The 12,926-nt window shown below is 33.7% G+C and overlaps 1 protein-coding gene and 1 long non-coding RNA gene across 5 annotated transcripts; one reads left to right on the top strand and one right to left on the bottom strand.

Moving 5' to 3' along the window:
- Positions 1-3,481: 3,481 nt before the first annotated feature.
- Positions 3,482-10,638, top strand: LOC105341350 (membrane progestin receptor beta). 4 transcript variants are annotated; one of them, XM_011447857.4, is made up of 5 exons: positions 3,482-3,597; positions 3,880-3,935; positions 7,071-7,129; positions 9,080-9,394; positions 9,629-10,638. In XM_011447857.4, exons 4-5 carry the CDS (start codon positions 9,388-9,390, stop codon positions 10,636-10,638), a joined length of 1,017 nt encoding a protein of 338 aa, XP_011446159.1. In that variant the 5' UTR covers positions 3,482-3,597; positions 3,880-3,935; positions 7,071-7,129; positions 9,080-9,387. The 4 variants fall into 4 exon arrangements, with proteins under 4 accessions (XP_011446159.1, XP_065942723.1, XP_065942722.1 ...); XM_066086650.1 differs by lacking the exons at positions 3,482-3,597; positions 3,880-3,935 and adding an exon at positions 5,700-5,799; XM_011447865.4 differs by lacking the exons at positions 3,482-3,597; positions 3,880-3,935 and adding an exon at positions 6,461-6,617.
- A 1,462-nt stretch (positions 10,639-12,100) lies between these two features.
- Positions 12,101-12,663, bottom strand: LOC136276015 (uncharacterized). The gene is made up of 2 exons (XR_010714505.1): positions 12,346-12,663; positions 12,101-12,188 (listed from the first exon to the last, which is right to left on the bottom strand). It is a non-coding gene; the product is annotated as an uncharacterized lncRNA (long non-coding RNA).
- Positions 12,664-12,926: the final 263 nt, after the last annotated feature.

Raw genomic sequence — 12,926 nt, 5'->3', positions numbered from 1 at the left:
AAAAGACATACATTTAATGTCTCATATAAAAGTTAGAAAAAAGAAGGGGTCACATCTCAAAAAATTGAAATGTGACATGAAATAAGCTAATTTTAGGCAATAATTCGAGTCAATTTTTTTCTAGACTTCTATGAAACATAAGCTAAATAAGCCAAAATATGTCGATAGAAATATCAAAATGTTGTTCAGAACATGAATATACCGTAATAAACCAACTATTTAGAAGTTTAGTCTGCGCTGAAAATGAGGTGTCTAAAGTAACAGTACTCTAAAACTACTGAGTTTTGAAAATTGTTAATTTTCTTTTCATAGAAAAAGTAATCAATGTTTAGAATCTAACAAGGGCTATATTTTTGGCGGAATATTGGCGTAGGAAAATATCACATGTTTCGCAATTCAGAATTGCTGCAGATTAATGAGTCTGTTTAAACAATTTAAAAACAATAACATTAATGATTGATTTTTTTTACTAACGTGAACTAATGATATGATACTTGGGTTTCAGAATATGTTGCCTATCAAATATAATATATTTGCCTATCAAATTACATTTTTATAAGATTTTTAAGGCGCCCATTCCATACATTGATTTGTGTAAAATATCACTAAAATCAGTTTTTCTCTCTTATTAAATGGTTAATATATTAGCTCTTCTGTCAATTTATATCTTTATATAAAGTCTTTCTAATACGTAAAAATCAGAAATATTTTAATATTGGAAGCATAAAAAAAAATATTCAAAATTTAAGAAAATTAGAGGAAATGCGGGCTAAGCAATATCAATTTTAGTATAGATAGTTATTCCAATTCAGTAGTATACGCTGATAGACATTCTGATATTCTATCATTTCAATTAAGAATTAAGAATTTCAAATCTTAAAAAAAATGTCTACATAATTGCAAAAAGCTACATTTATTTTTATCATCCCTAAGTTGATGATTTCAAAAATGGTAGTGACCTTGACCTGACATTTATGCAAAACAAAAAGGGCAAACTGATTTAATTAAATTTTGATTTAACTGAAAGAATCACTTGGTAATACGATATGTTAGACTGTGCCAAAATTTTATGAATTTCTTATTATAATAAGTATGTTTGATAACGAGAAGACTCATTCCTTAAATGGCAATAATATTTTACAGAAACAAAATTGTGTATAATTACAGTAATTTGTATACTTATTTAAGAATTTTTTATACATTTGTATGATAGCTTGCAATGATATGATAGATGCTAATTTACGGAACATGGTAAAAATAATAATTCTAGATATTCATGCCAGTGCTAAGGTGGCTTTTTGCACCCGTCTATGCTGTTTTTATCGAAGAATTCATATATGTCATATGATAGACCATTACATAAGGAGTTTATAACCACCTGTCAGGTGAGATATTGACCTCCTAAAGAGAACAATTTTTCCCAAAGGAAAGATTTCCAATTAAGCTTTTTAGAATTTTCTACCGAAATAAAAGAACTTTCTGTAGGAATTTAAAATCCAGTAAGAAATCTTAATTTCCTACGGAAAAACCTTCAATTTCAAACTCCTTTCGTTGGATTGTTAAATGCGATAGTCATTGTTAGGAATTGCAATACTAAATAATTTAATTTTGGATGTTACGCGCTTTCTGATTGGTTAAAAAATTATTTTATATCGTATAAAGAATGTTGCCTACGTCATAGTAAGACTAACGTCAAAAACGTATCAATACGCCTGTCGTTACGTTTGAATTTTGTACATTTTTACGTCATTTTAAAGGTTAAATGACCGTTTTTATCTACAATGAAGAGTAAAAAAAAATTAGATTATAAGCAATGAATTCAATATTTATTAGTTTTATACGATATAAAATGGTTTGAAACAGTAAACGCTTTTTAATAAACCGCTTCGCGGTTTATAAAGTGTAAACTGCCCCAAACCATTTTATATCGTATAAAACAAATAAATATTGAATTCATTCCTTAAGTACTATACATTTACAGATGTTTGTGATGCTAATCATAACAGACCTTAAAATTACTTGCCTGATTAAAAGCTCTTCTTAAAATATTAAAAAATATAAAATGAATGTTAAGGACCATGATTTTAATAAAATATTTTTTTTAAAAGCCAGCATGTTTATACGGTGTGTTAAGAACTTTGCTTAAACTAACTTACTTGGCTTATTCCACTGCCTACTAGGAGAAGGGCATAAGGCCACTTGTGAGATGGATTTAGCCTCTACCAAGGTTTGGCAAATTTTCTTTAATCTCTACTATAGAGGGACTCTTAAGTCTTCCACGCTTTAGTTGTCGTTTCATTAAGGAGCTTACTTTTTTGATTGCCCTAGAGTAAGCCATATCCAGTTCCATTTGCTTTTTCTGATTGTTCCTTCTATTGGCGGTTGTTTTGTCGTCCTTGACATGTCTACGTTGCTGATGGTATCCTACAACCTTATCCTAATGATGTTTCTTGTTTACAAAAACCTGGACTGAGTTTATAAAAGATGATTTACGCTCTAGATTTTAGATCCATACAAAGTTAAATATTCTAAACAGATGCTTGTTCTAAATGTCCTGGCCCCGCCGTCACCAACATTTTAGAGTCGCTCAACTTAGTACTCAACTTAAATCCTGAAAGAAACAGTGCATGAATTTGAGGTCAAAACTTGGACCTGAGGCTGAGTATTGACTTGAGAAAAGTTGGTGACGGTGAAGTCTGCTTCTCCACACTGTTTTTATATTGCAGTATTCCTTGTCGTGGTGTCTTTATATGTGCCCCTGATGTACTGACAGTTATTCCTTAGTTGATGAAATCGTTTATGTCATTTACCTCGGTGTTGCTGATCTTGATGTTGTCAGTTTGGTTGATTCTCAACATTTTTGTCTTTTGAACAGTGATTCAGAGGCCAGTGCACTTGAAGGTTGTTTCCATGTTGGTATCATGATTTTGTGACTCTTGAAAACGATGAAACTGTTAAGATCATTGGCGAAGTCAAGATCTTCTGGACGTAATATCAATGTCCATTGTATACCCTTTGGGATGCTGTTGGATGTTCTGCAGAGCCAGTCTATTACAAGAATGATAGAAGAATAGAAAGTAGGTAACTTTACCTTACCCCAGTTGTTACCGAGAAGGGTTCTGTCCAGGATCCTTCATGGAATACTGGGATGTAAATCTGTCATATAGTTGCTGCATTGTTAAAATAAAGAAAGTGGGCACTTAAGATGTAGACTCGGCAGGAATCGTATTACTAGTTTATTAAGATATACAATATAACTGAATTCAAAAATGTATGCAGTAACATTTCCTATATAGCTATTTATCAGTCACCCCTCATTGCCCTTTTTAGGACAGTGAGGTTTTTTAAAGCCGGAATAGACACATACTTCAACTCTCAACATAATATAATTTGAGTCATTAATTTTTGTTCAAACCTGTACATTGCATTTTGACGGTATCTATAGACATTTAATTAAATCCCAATTGTTTCGTGTCGCTTATTTCTGCAAACTTACAATCTTGTGCGCCCAATTTCTTTGCGCAGAATTCCATTGTGTCCAAGGATTTTGAAAGAACTTGTCCACAATATCAAATACCGTAGGAAGCTCTATAAAAGGTATAGTGATGAATGTCACTCAGAAGTCTGTTCGATACTTATTCTTAAGAAAGGCATCTGGTCAACACATGAACGCTCTTGCCTGAAACTTGCTTGTTTGTCTCGTATCTTTTTGTCATCTTTCTTCTTTATTCTCAAAAGTATGTTGTTGCAAAACACTACTGGGTATTAATAGCAATCCATTATTTCTCCAATTGTTACACAACTGTCTCTCCTATTTGGTATCTTTACAAGAGAGCTTTCTGTCGGTTTTCTGGTATGCATTCCATATATTCTGTTTAGAAAATGGCGAAGACAGGAAACGGAGACACTGCCCATGACCTTTAAAGCACCTGAAGGTATGTTGTCAATTCTGCCAGTTTTTCTAATTCAAAGATGTGTTTTGTTGAGACGACTTCCGCTTCTGTATATCTACGATGTCGATGTTACTTTGTAAAAGTCGCACCATTCTAATCTTTAACAGGAATGTCTTTTTGTTTGATGATCTACCTACTACTATCTAATGTTCGTCGAATAATGCCAACTCTTTAATTTGCCCAATTGATCTGTGTTGGATATGCTTGTTGAACAATAAGTGACTGTTGAATGTTGACCCCAATGTCCTTTTCTAAGTCCACACCTTCTAAAATTGCTGTAGTTTCATCATACTTCTCCATGGTGTATCTATAGCTGTCACTTTCTTTCCACTTGTTGTGAATATTCAGCACCTTACATTTGTCTGGGTGGAATCGTAGCATTCATTCAACACTCCAGTCAAATAGGTTGTTCAAATCATGTTTTAAGGTTTCAAGGTCATCTCCAGATCTAATAACTGCAGCGGTGTGTGCATACAAATTATCATAGCGCGTTATGAAAATTTGTATGCATACACCTCTGCAGTTATGAGACTGTATCCTTCAAAAGATAACGATTCAATGTTTAAAAAGACAATACGGCACATCTTATCAAAAAACCGACCTGAAAAAATTCTCCGATTGGGTTCGGTATTTTTGTACCACCCATGAATGTATAAACTCAATTGCAACTTCTTGGGCCTTTCCGGCACGCTCGGAAAAACACCTCGAATGAATTTCCCCTTTTTATAAAACTTGATATAAATACAACACATTTTAATATCTGTTGATATGTGAGTTATACTTCATTAAAGTAAATGATATACCCTAAAATATAACACAGAAGCGACATACAAGACTGTCTAGCCGATACTTATTTTATTGGGAACCGACTCCATTTTGTATAATATTCTAACATCCGGTAATGTTAATACATTCGAGGTGTTTTTCCGAGCCTGCCGGAAAGGCCCAAGAAGTTGCGATTGTGTATATACTTCAGAAAATTACAAAGTTCTCCATGAAATAAGTCTAATTATTTCATTAAAATCAATAATTACGTATAACCTATACATAATAACGTGTTAACGGTTCAGCCTTATATACTCTTGCGCATGAGTATTTACTGTAAACAAACACATGCAGGGCTCGCGAAGATTCTTTGTTGATAGAAATATGTCTTTTCTTCTTCTCCCAGGTATTAATTCAAAGTTTGTAAAATAACCATAATTATTATTTTGTAAGCATGTATTCTGCGTGTTTATCATATGAGTTGCTACAACCTAAATGAGGCCTCTTGGTGGGTTATTTGACATATTTATGTCTGTTCATTTTAAAATGAACCAATATTGGTAAACCATTAATAAATTCTCGAGAAAGTGATGATGTGTTCCGTTTAGAGAGTCCCTTTAACATCGTATACCATGATGACCGTAGTCGGATGAAGATCTTATAGTTTTTAGCACGTGTCAATTACTGTCAATCAAAGTCCACGTGGTACAAATAAACGATATAAGGTTATTCTGGTTTGTACGACTCTTGAATTTCCGGAAGCTCATAATTACGTTAATTAGGTAACGTTATGTGAAAGGGATTTTTATGTATTTCAACTATAACAATCAACGTTATTTCATATTTCCTAACGATACAATGGGTAAATCTGAAGTTATTCACACATGTGTTTTCAGCTGTACTGTCTCTTTAAGTAATTGCTTTCACTTGAAACAGGATATTGTTAGTGCTTAGGTTTGTTTGGGTATATTACTTACGTCGTTATTGCTATAAATTATTAATGACGTCATAACAACCGTTACGCGCCAAGAAAGCGCATTTGACGATAGAAGCTGTTTGAAAAAAGGTCTATGCACTGAAGGTAACTTCAATTTTGCTTCTAAGAATTTTTAAAAAGATGAATTAAATTACAATTCAAATACTGTGGAATCATTAGAACTCGTTGTGGCTCAATTTTCGTGGTATTCGTGTGTAGCCCTCTCCCACGAATTTACATTCTCAACGAAAACAATTTTGAAAGAGTTAGTTTTTTTACTTAAACTAAAAATCTACACATCCACGAAATTACATCTCCACGAATAAGCAAAAAACCCACAATCCACGAAAATTCCCCCCCCCCCCCCCCCCCCGAATTTAAATGATTCCACAGTATTAGAAAACTGTGCTTTGAATGAAAAGTGTATTACAATGCTATATTATAGTAGTGTATTATAAGGGGGTTAAATATAAATCATAAACGCTTATAGTATATAAGGACTTGCGTTGAAAAATCGTTTTGGAAAGGCATATCACATCATCTTTAATATACCGTCTTCATTAACAGATAACATTACAGAAAAACAGTCTGCCATTATTTGTGACGACTGAAATTGTCAACTGTACTTGTACATCCTGTTTATTATAAAAAAACCAATTAGAATCTTCCGTAATAACTTTCAGATGCATAAATAAGGAAACTGTTGTACCGATATTTCGAATTCCTGAAATTCAGACTATTAATACGGAGTAGGAAGGCTTGTGATAAATTATCCCGGTTTATAGTTTAAAATTATTAATTATTAATGTTGCTAACGATGCAATATCGAGTTTCACCTGTCAAACATCGATGATATTGTTCACTTGTTTTTGACTAATCGCGCTCCACTTTGAAATTCCAATCTATGCTTGCATGTATAAATGGTAAGTAGGGTTATTTCTACATTTATTATTTTTTATAGGTTATGTTTTATTAATTACAATGATAAAATAATCAACAATTTCTCTTTTGCATCTACAACTTTTATGCTGACACGCTTAAATTCAAGAAACACAATTGTGTGAAGAGGGAAATTACTATAGAAAATAAGTCAATAAGTGAATTATATTTATCATCAGGAAGTTCATAGTAGGCAATAGTGCATTCAAATCCTTTCCTGTGTCGAATCGTGGTTCAAGCTGAAGGATATAAGATATTTGTGATTTCTCATCTGCATATTAGTATAAAAGTAATAGGATTAGTACTCATGATCGCATTTTGCCATGAAACGAAAATACATCTAGATGAAGAGGGTTTTTATTATTTGTGAATGTTAGTAAAGATTAAGAAAAGCTTTAATAGATTGTGATGGTTATATATTTCAAAATCGGTTTCAGCATTTCCAAGTGATCAAAGCTATCTTGAAAACGACAGACCATCAAACCTAACAAGTCGTGTAAGTAATTATCTGTGATATTTATCCATAAACCTTATGTATATATAAATATATACCCGGCATAGGTAAAAAAAATATCTATTTGTGTCATCAGTTATATAATAAAACGATTTATTTATGTAATCATCATACGATTAAATTAGGTAGAACAAGATACGTAGACCTGTCTTTTAAAATGGATTTTTCGAAGGCTGGTATGGGTAAGAACAGTGTTATGCCTTCCAATCGGGCTCGGTACAACGAGAAAGAAAACACAAGTTTTGAGAGAAGAATTATGTATAATTAATGAATTATAAGCAGTTTGTTATCAAGGTCTATGGCACCTCCTGTGACGTCATAATGAGAGGCAGGTGCTCCCTTAATCATTAACCCTGAGTCAAGGGTTGGACAGTTTCTTCCCTACTTATCATGAATATGATGCACAGTGTAGAAGATAATGATGCAGTTTCATTGCTATAACTCTTATTACCCCCTTGCCCTACATTACGAGCTGCTAACCAAACGGATATTTGGAAGGGTCTCTATCTTGCGTAGTATTTCATAAATGGATACTCCATTTGAATTCGAAATGTCTATTATCTGGTGAAGTATTAATTTTGAAACTCGTTCCAATGTGATGTAGATAAATATCAACATTAATACAAAAACAATTGAAAAATTTGGTTTACAGTTGGTCTTTTATTATATACTGCATGCCGTGTAAGAAACTGATGAAGTGAACCTTATTCTTATCAAGTACAGGGTTTTACATATATCAACAATCTCTTTTTAAAGCAAAATAAGATCATTCACTTGTATTATCAATACATCATGGTACATATGGTGCCACGCCCGTCGACGTTATCATCGTAGAAATAAGGTAAACGTTACTATATCAAACTCCGATAATCTCCATATCAAAAATAAAAAGCAATAAAATGGAAATTAAACTAAAGTATCATATTGTTTTATTGAAATCTCGGTAAAGATTAGATGCATGTACATTAATGCAGGTTTACATTACAAACAACCATATGCAAAATGATTGAAATTTTATCAATACAATGAAATATATGTGCAAAATATACACATTTAACTTTGTGATATAATGCATGCATGAATACTGCGGCTATATAGAAACAAGTGGACTGGAAACAGAGATATAAGAAAGCAGGCAGACAATGCGTTCCACGATAGCATAGAAAAAGTCAATTATGGACTTTCACATAGGTCTGTGGTATATTAGAATTAAAATCACAAGCTGGTCACACACTAGAATTGAGAACTGTCAGCTGTTGGAGTTATGTTCGATTCATCAGATGTCATCGATATGTCTTCCTTGTTTTAGCTAACTTTTGAGATTGAAACACTTTTTCCCCAATTATACCTTCACTGTAGATCTAAAATGAAAAGTTTAATAATGGAAAACATCCATAATAAATCAAAATGACGCACTTTGTAAAATATTGATAGCTATTCTAAAAAGGATTTATCGAGTTGGTTTGAACTTTCGTTATTTTCGACAAAGAATCTTCAAGCTACAGTAAATATATGAGTTACAATTGATTATCCATTTTTATACATTGAAAAAAATGGTAGACTTGATACAGCGGTTGAATAAAATAACAAGGTTTGAATTATGTACAATATGCCAAGAAAAGCAGATTTTGTTGCTCCCAAGGGACTCCTAAAAATATAAAGATAAATGCATCTTGCGCGTAGCAACTAGGTATTGGCTTCAGTTTGAAGAATTGCCATCATGTTCAAACCTTAATAACAATTGTGCATGTTTTTTTAAAGGTTATTTTACAATAGTTATATTGAACACATAATACAAGTGATAAATGCCATGCCCCTATATTGAACTCGCCACCGAGTCTTAGCAATGGCGCTTTGTAGCGAATCCGTGAGGGAGGTGTGCATTGGAGTTTATTGATTTCGCTTTACACGTGGTCTTTCTTATTTCTGCAGTATGTACAGCCAGCGGAGGTACAAACTACAGCATATATAAGGCGAAAAAGGGGAGCAGTGAACACCTTCCATCGACTAATCCTACGCAAAAAATAAAGTCTGTTGTGACATGGTTTCCATTGACACGAGTTGAAGAAGACACTTTCGGCGGTGGATGGGGCGCAGATGGAGCTTCTTCTATCGATTTGTAGCTTCATGGTTTACTAAGAGGCTACTGGATCACAGGAGGAATTAATGTGTATTATTTACGATACAATATTGATACCGTGACAGCAGAATTATGGAACTCTGACGGCAGTAGTAACGCTATGAAAGGTATAGATCTATATTTGAATGTATATTCGATTAATTCAATGCAACGGCTTTATACTTTTGAATAGGATTGTTTTTACACGCACCATTTTCAGTATATTACAATTTATGATTATTGCACTATGCATAAATGCTCACTTGTCCAAAGTGTAATTGAGTGTTCTACATGCAATAACTGACCTTCGATATCATGATCAAATATACATAGGTGATTTTCATTTTCTTGCATTTTTGCAGTGTTAGCCATTTCTGAAATGAACGTACTCGCGGAACTGCAAAATTGCTTGAGAGACAAATGGCGGGGCCCTTCAGACACCCTGCATTTTACGAAAGTTCCAAAGGTGCTCCGGGAACCCGCCATCTTTACAGGCTACCGCCCGGTGAACAGGTCCTGGAACTACTACCTCCTTAGTCTGTTTCGCATTCACAACGAAACATTTAACATTTGGAGTCACCTTGTGGGCATTATCACGATATTCCTTGTTCTTCTGAATCTTTCCGACACTTACGGGTCCACGACCAACAAGCACTTATGGCCCGTGATGACGTTTGGTACATGCGCAATCATCACCAGCTTACTTAGCACTGTGGCGCACCTTTTCCATTCCAAGTCCGCCAACGTGCACTATACGATGTTTCTGCTGGACTACATTGGGGTTACATTTTATTCCTACGGCTCAGGTGTTCTTTCAATGTATGCCTGCTCAACGAAAGCGTTTTACGAAGCTTGGTCGCAACACTATCTACCAACTTTAGTTGTTGCTTGTTGGTTTTCCTACATAGTTCTATGTCTTGCAAAATGTCTCTATGGAGAAAACCCTTTTAATATATCAAGAAAGCTATTGCAAATTGGTTCTGTTTTGATTCTTTCAATTTGGCTTATTGCCCCACTATTTGATAGATATATCACATGTTATATGCAAAAGTCCTGTTCCCTGTCATCACTTCACCATATCACAGTCTGTATTCTATTATTTGGTTCACAAGCATTCTTTTTTGGGAGCCATCTTCCTGAAAAGTTGTTTCCGGGTAAATGTGATATTTTGGGTCAAGGTCATCAGATTTTCCACATTTTGAGTACTTTGACCCAGATAACACAGATCCGTGCCGTTATCATAGACATGGAATCAGGGCATTCTGACCACACGGACCCTGTCCTGTCACATTTATTCTTCTATGGAGTTCTGTTGATGTCTTTGTCGTTGGTCACTTTTTTGTTTGCCCGAAAATTTACGCCAAGCAACTGATATGCAATCAAACACGCGCTTCCAAAGCAGTCAAAATACATGCGTCTATTTACTAGTAGTGTATTAAATTTTGTTGAAGCAAATCTGTGAGTGTCTTGTATTATTTTCTACATTTTTATGGTTTAATAATTTTTTTACTAAAAGAGTGTGTGGAACATTCTGCAATACCGGATTATTATACACATGGTATGTTGGCGCAATTTGGAGAGAGGTTTTTAGAGTATTCAATGTAACACAATACAATTGCATTATGTAATTGGATGTTTGGATTGTCATATCTTCATTGAACTCTCTGTAACCTATAAAATATTGAACTTTTTAAACTGCAAATTACGACTTATTTCGATAGTTACTAAACATTTGTTACATCATCAAAGGTAATATTATACATATGTTGGCATATTGCTATGCTATCCAGAGGAATAACATTACATATTTTATTTGTTTCTGGTCATCTTAACACATTACATAATGTGTATTGTTACTCTTATTGCCGATATTTATTGTTTTATTTAAGAAAAATGAGATGTGTCTATTGCTTTTCTTTCGAATGCCATGATATCAATCAAATAAAACGTTCGTGTTTTTGACGCACTGTGTTCACTTTAAGTACTTAGACAATCAAAAAACGGAAAGGGTCCGTTTCCTTTTTTATATATATATATATATATATATATATATATATATATACAGTAAAACACGCTTATAACGAAGTCCCAGGGACGGCCAATTTAACTTCGTTATAAGCGTAATTCGTTATATCCGTTAAGTTTACAACACGACATTGAGTCTTGGGGATTGAAATTTACTTCGCCATAAGCGTCAATTCATTATAAGCGTGTTCGCTATAACCGTGTTTTACTGTGTATATATATATATATATATATATATATATATATATATATATATATATATATATATATATATATATATATATATATATATATATATATATATATATAATACAAAATGAGTGAAAGGTGATATCACACAGTATAAATAATCAAAAAAGAAAAAGAAAATGAACAGTTCCAAAGTTTCTATTCACTAGCGCTTTCTGGATTTTCATCCTTCTTCAGGTGAATGTACATTATTGTACAGTGGTTATTATCCTATGATGACCACTAAAACTGCATCCTTGTTATTCAAAACTGTATGCACTGCATTCCATTTTTTCATGAATTTTTATATCCTTGTCTGTTTCTTTTTCTATAAATTAAACACGAATATGTTGTTAGTTAGTTTGATTTATGATTGATTGATGGATTAATTGAATGATTGTGTTATCAATGGTTATATCTCAACAAAGCAGGTATATCTCACTGTGGTTAATAGACATACTAAAGGTATACGTGTAATTATAGATGATAGGGTGGACTACACTCTGTTAAATACCTATACATACAGATGATTATGTAGACTCTATAATTATTATAGGGTATAAAATGTATATTTCATATACCGGTAATCTTTTCAGTCGTAAAAGAAGCCGCAATTAGGCCACCAAAGGTTATCTTTCACAGGAGCTGAGAATACTTGGTAGAACATACCTAATTAACGATAGTAAAAAAAAGGGAAGAAAAAATAAATTAAACAGCTTTGCAGTGTGTGTGGAGAGAGAGAGAGAGAGAGAGAGAGAGAGAGAGAGAGAGAGAGAGAGAGAGAGAGAGAGAGAAATAATGTAGATTAATAAAACATGCTGATTACCACTTATATACTTGAGTGACTTCTGTTCCAGTCATCCGTGACCAGAGGTTATATTATTTATAGGTGTTTAAGAAATTAATTAACATTTCGCCGGTAGCTCTAGACGGCCGACATATGCGAGGCAGGGTCATGATGCGTATGTATGTCTATGGCAAAATAATTCCCATTACATCATAATCCACACGTAAATTATATATAACCTTTATTCTACCCAAGGAACAATTACTTATACAATGGCAACAATCTATTAGTGCGTGTGTAGGCGAGAGGCACAATGACACAAAATCTATAGTCTTGCCGGATTGGGAGGCCATAGTATCGATCTGGGCAGGAAGGAAGCCAAATTCTGGCAAAAATAATCCGCCGTGAAGCATCTGGCGAAACGGAAGGAGAAAGAACCCCGACTTATTTGTATATATATGTCACAGATAGATAAGACTGACCTCTTAATTCAAATATATTTTCATTCTGTTTGTTATAACATAGAAAGTTCACGCAAACGCCCGCCGTGGCGTGAAAATGCGGGGGGGGGGGGGGGGGGCAAACCTTCTCTTGTTTCTGGGTTTCTGGTTTTTCAAAAT

This window comes from Magallana gigas, chromosome 6 (genome assembly GCF_963853765.1).
Source record: "Magallana gigas chromosome 6, xbMagGiga1.1, whole genome shotgun sequence".
In the NCBI taxonomy this organism is placed as follows: Eukaryota; Metazoa; Mollusca; class Bivalvia; order Ostreida; family Ostreidae; genus Magallana; species Magallana gigas.
The sequence above is the reverse complement of the archived record's forward strand: the minus strand, read 5'-3'. Positions and strand labels throughout refer to the sequence as shown.